Source organism: Esox lucius, chromosome 7 (genome assembly GCF_011004845.1).
Source record: "Esox lucius isolate fEsoLuc1 chromosome 7, fEsoLuc1.pri, whole genome shotgun sequence".
Classification (NCBI taxonomy): domain Eukaryota; kingdom Metazoa; phylum Chordata; class Actinopteri; order Esociformes; family Esocidae; genus Esox; species Esox lucius.
Genome location: NC_047575.1, coordinates 17380820 through 17393453, shown reverse-complemented (window position 1 = coordinate 17393453; position 12634 = coordinate 17380820). Strand labels below are relative to the sequence as shown.

The window sequence follows — 12634 nt, the reverse complement described above, 5'->3', positions numbered from 1 at the left end:
GATTCTTCCTGGTTTGAGTTATTGGTTGAAGTACCCTGGCTCTCATAGTGGATAGGAAAAGGTAGACCTGGACATAGGACACCTGACCTGTATGGGTTACAGCATATGGAACGACTCTGGGAAAGTACGCTCTGAATAAAAGCATGCTGTAACCACATTTAAATGAAGGTTGGCCTACTTAAGTTCTGTGGAACTGGAAATGCTTTTACATGCAGGGAACTTACTGAGATTTAAATAATTGTTGCCCCATCTGCTGACACTCTCTGGCTCTTAAACACCTCCCTCTGGGAAGTCGGGAAAGGTCTTGCATCACGTGTGAGGTACAGCTAGCTTCCCTGTTGCCCAAAGTAGTCATAGGCATTACTATTTAAAAAATGTAATGTGAAAATATTGCCCAACACTTACTGTAGTGTAAAATGTATCATAGTAAATTTGCGTAATGTCTTCAGCTTCTAAGTTTTTATTTTACATCTTATATTATTAAATAGTACGATAATTACGTTTGGCTGTATTGCATTTAGCCGCCCTGCACATTCGTTCCATGTTTTACTTATTCAAATTCTCAATGTAATTATATATTTAATTATTCAAATGGATTGCCATTGTAAGGTTAGATATGTTCCTATTAATGTGTATTTTCACATTCTCTGTTTTATTTTCATTTATAGGTGAAAGACCGATTCATTATCTTGAAGATGCCTTATTTAATGTCGAAAGCCTTCATAAGATTTGGAGCCAAAAGCACACTGAAGAGGTCTAAACTGCTCCTGTCTCTTTAAATATTCCTGATGTAATTCCTGGAGCATGCATGTGGCTTTGCAAAAGAGAGAGATAAAGCTTGTAGTCTTCCACATACAAACTTCCCCAAACCTTGAATTATAGACAAGCATCATCTTGGATGTTATACCTGCAGAGTGTGGGAGGCTCAGAGGGCTCCAGAAGGATTTTTCTGGATAGTAGAGCAACACCATGGTTTTCTGCTTAGGTTTGCTGACTCTTCACTGAGTTCCTGAATTCCTCTTAATACTTCATCCATTTTAATTTTATGCACAGAGCTTTAACCAGAGAATGCTTTCACTAGTCCTGTGGATGGCATGGGTCAGTGCTGTCTGCTTTCTACAAAGCAGGTAAGAAACATTCAATCATTTTCTTGTTGCTAGGGTTGCCTAACCCTTTAGGTCATTATTGGTGTTCTGTTATAGTCAGTGATTTTTGTTTATTTGAGGAAAATTAAGGAGACTAACAAAAATGTATATATGGATCCATTGTGAAATGAAAACAATCGAACAGAAATCTGACACTTTGAAGTATGAAGTTATTGAATGATTGTTCATTACTTATTATTATTGGACATTGCTGAAATGTATTAAATTATTTTGTAACTGAAAGGTTATTTTCTCAAATATCATTCCATACATATGTATATTATTGTGGTTGGCAAAACATGATTTGCACTGCATATTATAAATATAATGATCAATGACAGTAGGTCTTATTTAAAGAAATGTATGACGTTGTACCCTCTTCAAATTCTGCGGACTTTCATCCTGTATTAAATATTTATTCATAAAACAACTACATTGAGCTTAACAATTCAAAGCCATTCTGCTGTTAGTCTAATGCATTGGGACTAGAAGACCTACACTCACAACACTACACAACATTTGAGAGTGGGAGGTTTATTTGCAATGTTGGATCAGATAAAACTAATGTCTAAATAAAAGGGAAAGCTTCATTACGTGAGTCTTTTCAATAATGTAATAGTTTATATAATATAAAACCACTAACACGTCATCTTTCTAATTGTTATGTTTTAATTACATTTATCTATCTACTGCATGTAATTCATTTCAAACAAATAGCAATTACAAAGAGTATTCTATATATCATTCTGACAATTTATACAAATTTCTTCAGAGAAAATCACCTGAGGCACAATGTAACTCTTCACCTTCACTTGCATTAAGGTACTCCTAAACGTATTGTAGTCCTGACATTCCTCTGATAGTTTCCTCCTATTCCCCCCTCTGGCAGGCCTGGGTCCTGTAAGGAGATTAAACTACCTGGCAGAGTAGGGAAGCCCCCTTCCCCATCTGACTTTCTGGATAAACTTATGGGAAGGACATCTGGGTATGATGCCCGCATTAGACCCAATTTCAAAGGTATAATGCAATACACATTACAGCAAAGGACAGTACAGTAGTACACACATTAATATATGCATCAATAGATACAGTACAGTAGTACACAGGTATAAATACTACAGTACGATAGTACATGCAGTAATACATCATATAGCCTTGTAATACATATTAAAGTACAGTAGTACACAGTTATAAATACTACAGTACGGTAGTACATGCAGTAATACATCATATAGTCATGTAATACATATTACAGTACAGTGGTACACGCGGTTATAAATACTACAATACGATAGTACATGCAGTAATGCATCATATAGCCCTGTAATACATATTACGTTATAGTAGTACACACAGTTATAAATACTACAGTACAATAGTACATGAAGTAATATATCATATAGCCTTGTAATACATATTAAAGTACAGTAGTACACAGTTATAAATACTACAGTACGGTAGTACATGCAGTAATACATCATATAGTCATGTAATACATATTACAGTACAGTGGTACACGCGGTTATAAATACTACAATACGATAGTACATGCAGTAATGCATCATATAGCCCTGTAATACATATTACAGTACAATAGTATACACAGTAATAGATATTACCATACAGTTATTCATGCAGTAAATGTTACCATACAGTTATGTATGGGATAATACAGATTACCAATAGTTATAAAAGTTGTAATACATGTTATAATACATTTATACATGCAGTAATACATATTTAAGCACACTAATACATATTAAAGTACAAGTAGACCCAACTTCAAAGGTATAATGCAATACATATTACAACAAAGGACAGTGCAGTAGTACACACATTAATATATGCAGCAATAGATACAGTACAGTAGTACACAGGTATAAATACTACAGTACGATAGTACATGCAATAATACATCATATACTCCTGTACAATAATACATATTACAGTACAATAGTACACAGTTATAAATACTACAGTACGATAGTACATGCAGTAATACATCATATAGCCCTGTAGTACATATTACAGTACAGTAGTACACACAGTAATAGATATTACCATACAGTTATATATGGGATAATACAGATTACCAATAGTTATAAAAGTTGCAATGCATGTTATAATACATTTATACATGCAGTAATACATATTTAAGCACACTAATACATATTAAAGTACGGGTATACATTCAGCAATACATATTGCAATATAGTACACCCTAAACAGGTGGGTGTAGTACAGTGGATTTACAGAATAAAACTAAGACACAATGTGACCTAAATCAGAAAGATATTCACATTTGCTTTCTAATTGTTATTTGTTGTGATAGCTGAACCCAGAATACACCCAGAGCCTTTTTGGTTAGAAACGTGTCATTTTGCATGCATGTTAACCCACAGACCTAGTTCAGTCGATTTCTTCACAGCCAGTGAAGCCAGAAGATTCTCTCTGACATACTTCCTCTTCATTTCTCCAGGGTCCCATCTCGTCATATATATTTCATATGCTCCACATCACTGAAAGATGCCAGTGCATTCAGGGTAACTCCCTGCTGATTATCTATAAATACACTAATGTAACTAAAGTAGAATTAATAAATGATACCCTCTTGAGATTTTGAAATATTTAGGATGTCACTAGTTAAAAGATGCAATATACTAATGGGAGCCCATTGTATATGACAACATTATTTTATCCTGTGTGTCTGTGATAACTCGTTCAAATACAAGACAATTTGCCACATAATGAATGTAAGAAACCTATTATTTCGTTATGCTCTGGTGAACAATGCATTGCTCATGTCATGACAGTGTACTGTAGATTTTGTTAGCATTTTATATTTGCCACAGATACTGCTTCTTTTCCTTGAAACAATAAACATACATATGACTGAACATGTATAAGTAATGCATTTTACTCCACATATTAAAAAAAGAACACTGCCTATCAGAAAGTGGTGAAACAAAATGTACATCCATATTACATATGAATTGGTGAGTTTGTCATGTATGACTTTTTCAGGTCCTCCTGTGAATGTCACCATTAACCTCTTCATCAACAGCTTTGGCTCTGTCACAGAAACCACCATGGTGAGGTTATTGTTTCCATCCTAATCCACTTTACATCCAAACAGTGGTTGTTTACTTCCTCTCAATAATCTTTTTTTATATTGTAACTATCAAAGGATTATCGGCTCAACGTGTTCCTACGTCAACAATGGAATGACCCACGGCTGGCCTATAAAGAGTACCCTGATGACTCCCTGGACCTCGATCCCTCCATGCTGGACTCCATCTGGAAACCAGACCTTTTCTTTGCCAATGAAAAGGGGGCAAACTTTCACGAAGTCACTACAGACAACAAACTGCTCCGCATATTCCAAAATGGGAATGTCCTCTACAGTATCAGGTGACTGGCGTCTCAAAAAGAACACTTCATAATGACAGACAACAGTAATGTTTTATTGCTTTTGCAAGTAATAAAATGATCAATAGCGAACTACTTTAAAAGACAGGTAATGTTGAGTGTACACAGCTCTCCATATTTGACTTCTACTCAACCCCAGGTTAACTCTGATTCTGTCCTGCCCCATGGATCTGATGAACTTCCCTATGGATATTCAAACATGCTCTATGCAGCTGGAAAGCTGTGAGTTTTCATCTTCATATTTTTCATCTATTCTTTGAACTTGGTTGGTTGCACCCCGTAATGCCTCTTTCTTCCCATTCTCTTCACTTGTCTGGACAGGCTTCTGCTGTTGACTACTTCATAAATTACCCATCTCTCCCTCTGTAGTTGGCTAAATAAACCCATAATCTCCCTTCTCTTATGTGCAGTTGGCTACACCATGAATGACCTGTGCTTCCAGTGGCTGGACATTGGTCCTGTCCAGGTTGCGGATGACCTGATGCTTCCTCAGTTTGTGTTGAAAGAGGAGAAAGACTTGGGTTACTGCACAAAGCACTACAACACAGGTAGATTCTGGACACTCAATTGTATGTTAATGCCAAACTTTACATAATGACTAGGTCTTAATCTTCTGATTTTTAAACATCTGGCGTCAGGTAAATTTGCATGCATCGAGGTAAAGTTCCATCTGGAGAGACAGATGGGTTACTACCTGATCCAGATGTACATCCCCAGCCTGCTTACTGTCATCCTCTCCTGGGTCTCCTTCTGGATTAACATGGATGCCGCCCCGGCAAGAGTAGGACTTGGTATCACCACAGTTCTCACTATGACAACCCAAAGCTCTGGGTCCAGAGCATCTCTGCCTAAGGTCAGGGAGAAAATGTTTTTTTCTTTTATTCTGCTCTGGTATTATGTCTGAACAACCAAAATACAGTATGTGAAAATGTATGCTTTAAAGCTGCGCTAGTTAGGATTTAGTTCCAGTAAAAAAAAATACAATTTAATTTTGCAATTACTCACAGGTCTGAAAGCATTCCTGCACCAATGCCCGATAGATAATTTAGTTTTGAACAATAATATGAAGAATAGAATTACCTATTCCAAAAAAAAGCTCAGAGTTTGACGTTATTTTTAGCTTTGTTAACTTTAACTTAGGGTTCATGGTTGCTAGTTATAGAGAGCTAATATAAGTCTTTAGCATTTTGCAGTTGTAGTGTATGCTGTACTAGACAAGGGAGGAATTGCCAGTTAGTCATCCTGTTCTCTAGCTGCCATTATAGTTTCTTACAGTAAGCAAAATTTGCTCCCTATGACGTACTTATGCTATATAAAGGTGCATCTAAAAAAAAATTAATATCCTGGAAAAGTTCATTTCTTTCCTGTAGTTCAAAGTGACACTTTCATATATTCTAGATTCAATACACATAAAATGAAACATTGCAAGCCCTTTTAGTTTAAATCTTGATGATAACGGCTTACAGCTCATGGAAATAAAAAATCCAGTATCTCAAAATATTAGAATAAATTTGCCATACAGAAATGTCGACCTGAGAAGAGCTCTAATCAGCTAATTAACTCCCTGAGCCTTCTATCTCTCTGTCTGGTTCAGTACACACAACCACAATCATAGGGAAGACTGCTGACTTGACAATTGTCCAGAAGACACTTGACACCCTCCATGAGGAGGGTGAGCCACTGAAGGTCATTGCTGAAAGGGCTGGCTGTTCGGAGAGTGCTGTATGAAAGCATATTCATGGAAAGAAAAAGGTACACAAGCAACAGGGATGACTGCAGTCTTGAGAGGATTGTCAAGCAAAGCTTATTCAAGAACTTGGGGGAGCTTCACAAGGAGTGGAATGAGACAGGAAATGGGCTACAAGTGTCACATTCCTGAACCAGAGACAACGTCAGAAGTGTCTTACCTGGGCAAAGGAGAAAAATAACTGGATCTTTGCTAAGTGGTCTGAAGTCCTCTCTTCAGATGAAAGTAAATTTTGCATTTGGAAATCAAGGTCACAGAGTCTGGAGGTAGAGTGAAGAAGCACAGAATCCCAGTGAGAAGTTTCCACGGTTAGTGATGATTTGCCGTGCCATGTCTTCTGCTGGTGTTGGTCCACTGTGTTTTATCAAGTCCAGAGTCAATGCAGCCGTCAACCAGGTGATTTTAGAGCACCTAATACTTCCATCTGCTGACAAACTTCATGGAGATGCTGATTTCCTTTTCCAGCAGGATTTGGCACCTTTCTACAGTGCCAAAATTACTGGTAACTGGTTTGCTGCCCATGGTATTACTGTGCTTGATTGGCCGGCTAACTTGCCTGACCTGAACCCCATAGAGAATGTATGGGGTATTGTCAAGAGGAAAATGAGACACCAGACCCAACAACATAGATGAGCTGAAGGCCACTATCAAAGCAACCCGGGCTTCCATAACACCTCAGCAGTGCCACAGGCCACAGACTTTCAACTCCCTCCAAAGACTTTCTATGGGATTGAGATCTGGTGACTGGCTAGGCCACTCCAGGACCTTGAAGTCCTTTGTTGCCCGGGCGGTGTGTTTGGGATCATTGTCATGCTGAAAGACTCAGCCACGTTTCATCTTCAATGCCCTTGCTGATGGAAGGAGGTTTTCACTCAAAATCAGTCGTCCTGGTCCCTTTGCAGAAAAACAGCCCCAAAGCATGATGTTTCCACCCCCATGCTTCACAGTGGGTATGGTGTTCTTTGGATGCAACTCAGGATTCTTTCTCCTCCAAACACGGTGAGTTTTTACCAAAAAGTTATATTTTGGTTTCATCTGACCATATGACATTCTCCCAATCCTCTTCTGGACCATCCAAATGCTCTCTAGCAAACCTCAGACCTCAGGCCTGGACATGTACTGGCTTAAGCAGGGGGACACATCTGGCACTGCAGGATTTGAGTCCCTGGCGGCGTAGTGTGTTACTGATGGTAGCCTTTGTTACTTTGGTCCCAGCTCTCTGCAGGTCATTCACTAGGTCCCCCCATGTGGTTCTGGGATTTTTGCTCACCGTTATTGTGATCATTTTGACCCCACGGGGTGAGATCTTGCGTGGAGCCCTGGATCGAGGGAGATTATCAGTGGTCTTGAATGTCTTCCATTTTCTTATAATTGCTCCCACAGTTGGTTTGTTCACACCAAGCTGCTTACCTATTGCAGATTCAGTCTTCCCAGCCCGGTGCAGGTCTACAATTTTGTTTCTGGTGTCCTTTGACAGCTCTTTGTTCTTGGCCATAGTGGAGTTTGGAGTGTGTCTGTTTGAGGTTGTGGACAGGTGTCTTTTATACTGATAACAAGTTCAAACAGGTGCCATTAATACAGGTAACGAGAGGAGGACAGAGGAGCCTCTTAAAGAAGAAGTTACAGGTCTGTGAGAGCCAGAAATATTGCTTGTTTGTAGGTGACCAAATACTTATTTTACCGAAGAATTTACCAATAAATTCAAAAAAATGTAATCTCATTTTGTCTCTCGTAGTTGAAGTGTACCTATGATGAAAATTACAGGCCTCTCTCATCTTTTTAAGTGGGAGAACTTGCACAATTGGTGGCTGACTAAATACTTTTTTGCCCCACTGTACCTTTTTTATTTCTAATATTTTTTGATTTCCATAAGCTGTAAGCCATAATCATCAAGATTGAAACGGAAAAGGCTTGAAATGTTTCACTTTGTGTAATGAATGTAGAATATATTACTTTTTGATTTTAATTACGGGGAAAAATTTACTTCTCTAAGATATTAGAATATTGAGATGCACCTGCACAGTGAGGAGAACAACCTGTCGATTTTGCAGGTTTTCCCACTTACAAAACATGTAGAAGTCTGTACATTTTATCATAGGTACTCTTCAAATTTGAGTGACGGAATCTAAAACAAAAATCCAGAAAATCCCAATGTATGATTTTTAAATATTTATTTTGCATTTTATTGATTGACATAAGTATTTGATCACCTACCACCAACCAGTAAGAATTCCGGCTCTCACAGACCTGTTAGTTTTTCTTTAAGAAGCCTTCCTGTTCTCCGCTCATTACCTGTTTGAACTCGTAACCTGTATAAAAGACACCTGTCCACAAACTCAATCAAACAGACTCCAAACTCTCCACAATGGCCAAGACCAGAGAGCTGTGTAAGGACATCAGGGATAAAATTGTAGACCTGCACAAGGCTGGGATGGGCTACAGGACAATAAGCAAGCAGCTTGGTGAGAAGGCAACTGTTGGCGCAATTATTAGAAAATGGAATAAGTTCAAGATGATGGTCAATCTCCCTCGGTCTGGGGCTTCATTCAAGATCTCACCTCGTGGGGCATCAATGATCAGAAGTTTGCCAGTGACCATCTGGATGATCCAGAGGAGGAATGGGAGACGGTCATGTGGTCTGATTAGACAAAAAGAGCTTTTTGGTCTAAACTCCACTTGCCGTGTTTGGAGGAAGAAGAAGGATGAGTACAACCCCAAGAACACCATCCCAACCGTGAAGCATGGAGGTGGAAACATCATTCTTTGGGGATGCTTTTCTGCAAAGGGGACAGGACGACTGCACCGTATTGAGGGGAGGATGGATGGGGCCATGTATCATGAGATCTTGGCCAACAACCTCCTTCCCTCAGTAAGAGCATTGAAGATGGGTCGTGGCTTGGTCTTCCAGCATGACAACGACCCGAAACACACAGTCAGGGCAACTAAGGAGTGGCTCTGTAAGAAGCATCTCAAGGTCCTGGAGTGGCCTAGCCAGTCTCCAGTCCTGAACCCAATAGAAGATCTTTGGAGGGAGCTGGAAGTCCATATTGCCCAGCGACAGCCCCGAAAGGTCTGTATGGAGGAGTTGGCCAAAATCCCTGCTGCAGTGTGTGCAAACCTGGCCAAGAACTACAGGAAACATATAAGATCTCTGCAATTCCAAACAAAGGTTCTGCTTTTCTGATGTATCAAATACTTATCTCATGCAATAAAATGCTAATGAATTACTTAAAAATCATACAGTGTGATTTTCTGGATTTTTGTTTTAGATTCCGTCACTCACAGTTGAAGAGTACCTATTATAAAAATTACAGTTTCTATATGCTTTTTAAGTAAGAAACACTGCAGATTTTGCAGGTTATCAAATACTTGTTCTCCCCACTGTATATCATCCAGGTAAAATTAGCGTTCACAAAATAAGCCACGGAGGAAGGCCCTCCACATAGAAGGCAATTGGCTGGAATGGGATTGCTGGAACAGAATTGGCTGGAAAGTACTGGCACACTCCAAAAATTATAAATGGACATTCTGCTGGCGCATAAATGAGTTGCTAAAAAAAACTCTTAGTGGGCCTCATTAGCTTACACAACATGTTTATAGAGGACAGAACTTTATTTTTTTTACTGAAAATATTCTACCTAGTGCAGCCTTCCTGAAAAAATAACAAATCCACTCACCATTTCTATACTTAAAAATGTACCTCTGCATCATTTCAATGGTGGACCATTTTTGCTCTAAAAATCATAATTTGTTGTTACTGTGGTAGGTTGTGCTTCTAACCATTTTTCATAATTTTTTGGGGGGCTCTGTAGGTGTCTTATGTAAAGGCTATCGATATTTGGATGGCTGTGTGTCTTCTTTTTGTCTTTGCTGCACTCTTGGAGTATGCAGCAGTAAACTTTGTCTCACGGCAACACAAAGAATTCTTCAGATTGAGGAAAAAGATCAAAGAACAACAGCGGCAGAGAACTGTGAGTACAAGCCCCTGTGCAGCCCACCCCCTCAGGCTGCTGTCACCTGCTATTCCCTCTATGCCCAGTTATGCAGTAGCTACACAGTTCAGCTGGCTGTCGTATCTGATGCTGGGAGATCCACAGTTCCACTGACCTGTGCTAAATTCCAGTCCTTTTCTTCCTTCTGGCTATAAGTAATCTGCTTGGTTTGCATTTCCCTTTAGATCTCAGTATAGTGATACAAAATGTGAAAATAAACTGGTTATGCTAAAGAAAAAGAGAACATTTCTATCCTCTTAAAAATGACACACTGCTTCCCTTGTTCAGTGCAATTATTTAAATGCCCAATTTCTCATTATTTATGAAAGTGTAGTTAAAATATTGCCAGTTGTGTCTGAGCATTTTGTAGTAATTCGAATCCCTTAGCATGTGCATCAAATGTAATTACATGGTCGAACAGATCAAGAGACAAAATGGGGCCTGTCATAGTGCCAACGTTTGATGAAGAAAAACATTCTGGCATTCAGTATATTGAATCTTGACAGTGCTTACAACATGTACTAGGCATTACAAAAAAAGATATCCTATCCATTAATATACACTGATGTGCCAGATCAGACAAGTATTGCTCAATTGTGTCTTTTAGAATTTAATTTAGAGATCTTCCTCATTTAGAGATTTTCACCATATCGGTCATTCGATTCCAGATCAATTGTGTTTTTAAAAATTCTAATCGCTGGAAAATGTACTATTTCTGACCTAAGGCAAACATGATCAATGTGATAGGGTCCTACAATATGTACCCAATTTAATGAGTTGTGCATTCTTCAGAATTAGTCTGCTTACTGTATTACATGATCCTTTTCAATACTTTTCCCTGGATCATGCAGTAGACAATTTCCTATTTAGTTCGTATCTCTCATACTGTTTAAATATTAATCGGTGTTACTGCATGTTGTTTAGATTAACTCCATCTTCTCATATGCCTGCTAAACCTCCCTGTTGCTTTGGCTCTCTTAGCAGGGAAGTGGAAGTAGTGAGAGCAGTAAAGTGAAAGGTAACAACATACCAGGCAACAACTCTTCCCAGGGGACCATGACCGGTCCTCAGCAGTGCAGTGTTTGTGCCAGGGTAAAAACATTTCTCCCACTGATGGGAGTCTAGTTTAATGGGGGTATTTAAACTGTGTTCACTTATAAAAATGTAGTTGTAGATACAATGTCACCCATTTTTCACTTCTCTCATAATACCTCATGTTAAAAATATGGATCACAAAATCAAATTCCTACAAAGACATACTGACCCAGTCAAATGAATAGGTGACCTTTTATCTGGTTGCTTTCTAGGAGCAAGAGCTGGTGGAGCAGAGCCAGGCATATTTTCTCCATAGTTACGGTGTAGCGGGTGATGCGCCACCGGAGATGGACGCCCCAATCTTTCAGGCCTTACCCACTGGATTCCCGCTGTACGACATCCGCAGGCGGTTTGTGGACCGGGCAAAAAGGATCGACACCATATCCAGGGCTGTGTTCCCTCTGAGTTTCCTATGCTTTAATGTTTTCTATTGGCTTACCTACAAAGTGTTACGAAATGAAGCAATCCAAGCTACTCTGTGACAACCACCATCTGAGGACTGAATTGCTACACTAGAAACAGATAGCAAGTTGAATCTAGTCTTCCACAGAACACTTATGTCAGAAATCCAGCAGCTGTGCCCATTGAAGAATATAACTGCATGATCAGTTACATTTTTCATGAAAGTAACCTAATCAGAATAGTTTGTTTTTTTACAGTCCCAATGGAATGCACTGATGTAGTAGTCCTTCATGCACTATGGATACTGTACTTTTAATGGCACCCCCATGAAGAGATAATAGCCCAGTTGAGAAATGGAAGCAGGACTGCATGGGACGTGGACATAATGCAAATGGTTTAAGATATTTTAGAAGTGTATTTCTTTAATATTTGTGGATTGAAAATATATATTTTTTCATTTGGTAAGTCAGTAAAAGTGAACGCTGGACATAGAACTGTCTAATTGAGTCCTTCGTTGTCATATTGGGCCAATTAGTTCTGTCTTGACTGATTTCAAGTTATTTACGCACCATGTCTTGGATGTTTTTCAAATAATCAAATAAACAGTGCAAAATGAATCTTTTTAATATAAATATTACTGCTGTCACTACCAATTTATTCATGTCATGCTACTGAACGTGCTTCCATCCTTTAATTTAGGAAAACATACAAGACAGGAAACAAAGTCAGGATGCAGCATCATTCCCAAAGCTTGAATTTAGATTCACTGAATGTGTAACTGCATGTGCCAGACAAAGATCACTGACTGGTTCCAATGTTGCAAC

At 38.8% G+C, this 12634-nt stretch overlaps 1 protein-coding gene across 6 annotated transcripts; it reads left to right on the top strand.

The window, feature by feature from the left end:
• Nucleotides 1-901: 901 nt before the first annotated feature.
• Nucleotides 902-12507, top strand: glra4b (glycine receptor, alpha 4b). Of its 6 annotated transcripts, XM_034293577.1 has the most exons (11): nucleotides 902-1127; nucleotides 2035-2162; nucleotides 3625-3688; nucleotides 4170-4237; nucleotides 4333-4556; nucleotides 4714-4796; nucleotides 4985-5122; nucleotides 5213-5427; nucleotides 10134-10292; nucleotides 11295-11405; nucleotides 11621-12507. In XM_034293577.1, exons 2-11 carry the CDS (start codon nucleotides 2133-2135, stop codon nucleotides 11888-11890), a joined length of 1362 nt encoding a protein of 453 aa, XP_034149468.1. In that variant the 5' UTR covers nucleotides 902-1127; nucleotides 2035-2132; the 3' UTR covers nucleotides 11891-12507. The 6 variants fall into 6 exon arrangements, with proteins under 6 accessions (XP_034149468.1, XP_019903379.2, XP_034149467.1 ...); XM_020047820.2 differs by lacking the exon at nucleotides 3625-3688 and having other exon boundaries at nucleotides 4227-4237; XM_034293576.1 differs by lacking the exon at nucleotides 3625-3688 and having other exon boundaries at nucleotides 11298-11405.
• The last annotated feature ends 127 nt before the right edge of the window (nucleotides 12508-12634 follow it).

Excerpts from the sequence above, each read along its gene's own strand:
- glra4b (XM_034293575.1), top strand. The coding sequence starts at position 1,069 with ATGCTTTCACTAGTCCTGTGGATGGCATGGGTCAGTGCTGTCTGCTTT. Across the intron at positions 4,238-4,332 it reads CTGTCACAGAAACCACCATG|GATTATCGGCTCAACGTGTT; the intron begins GTGAGGTTATTG and ends TAACTATCAAAG. Across the intron at positions 4,557-4,713 it reads AATGTCCTCTACAGTATCAG|GTTAACTCTGATTCTGTCCT; the intron begins GTGACTGGCGTC and ends ACTCAACCCCAG.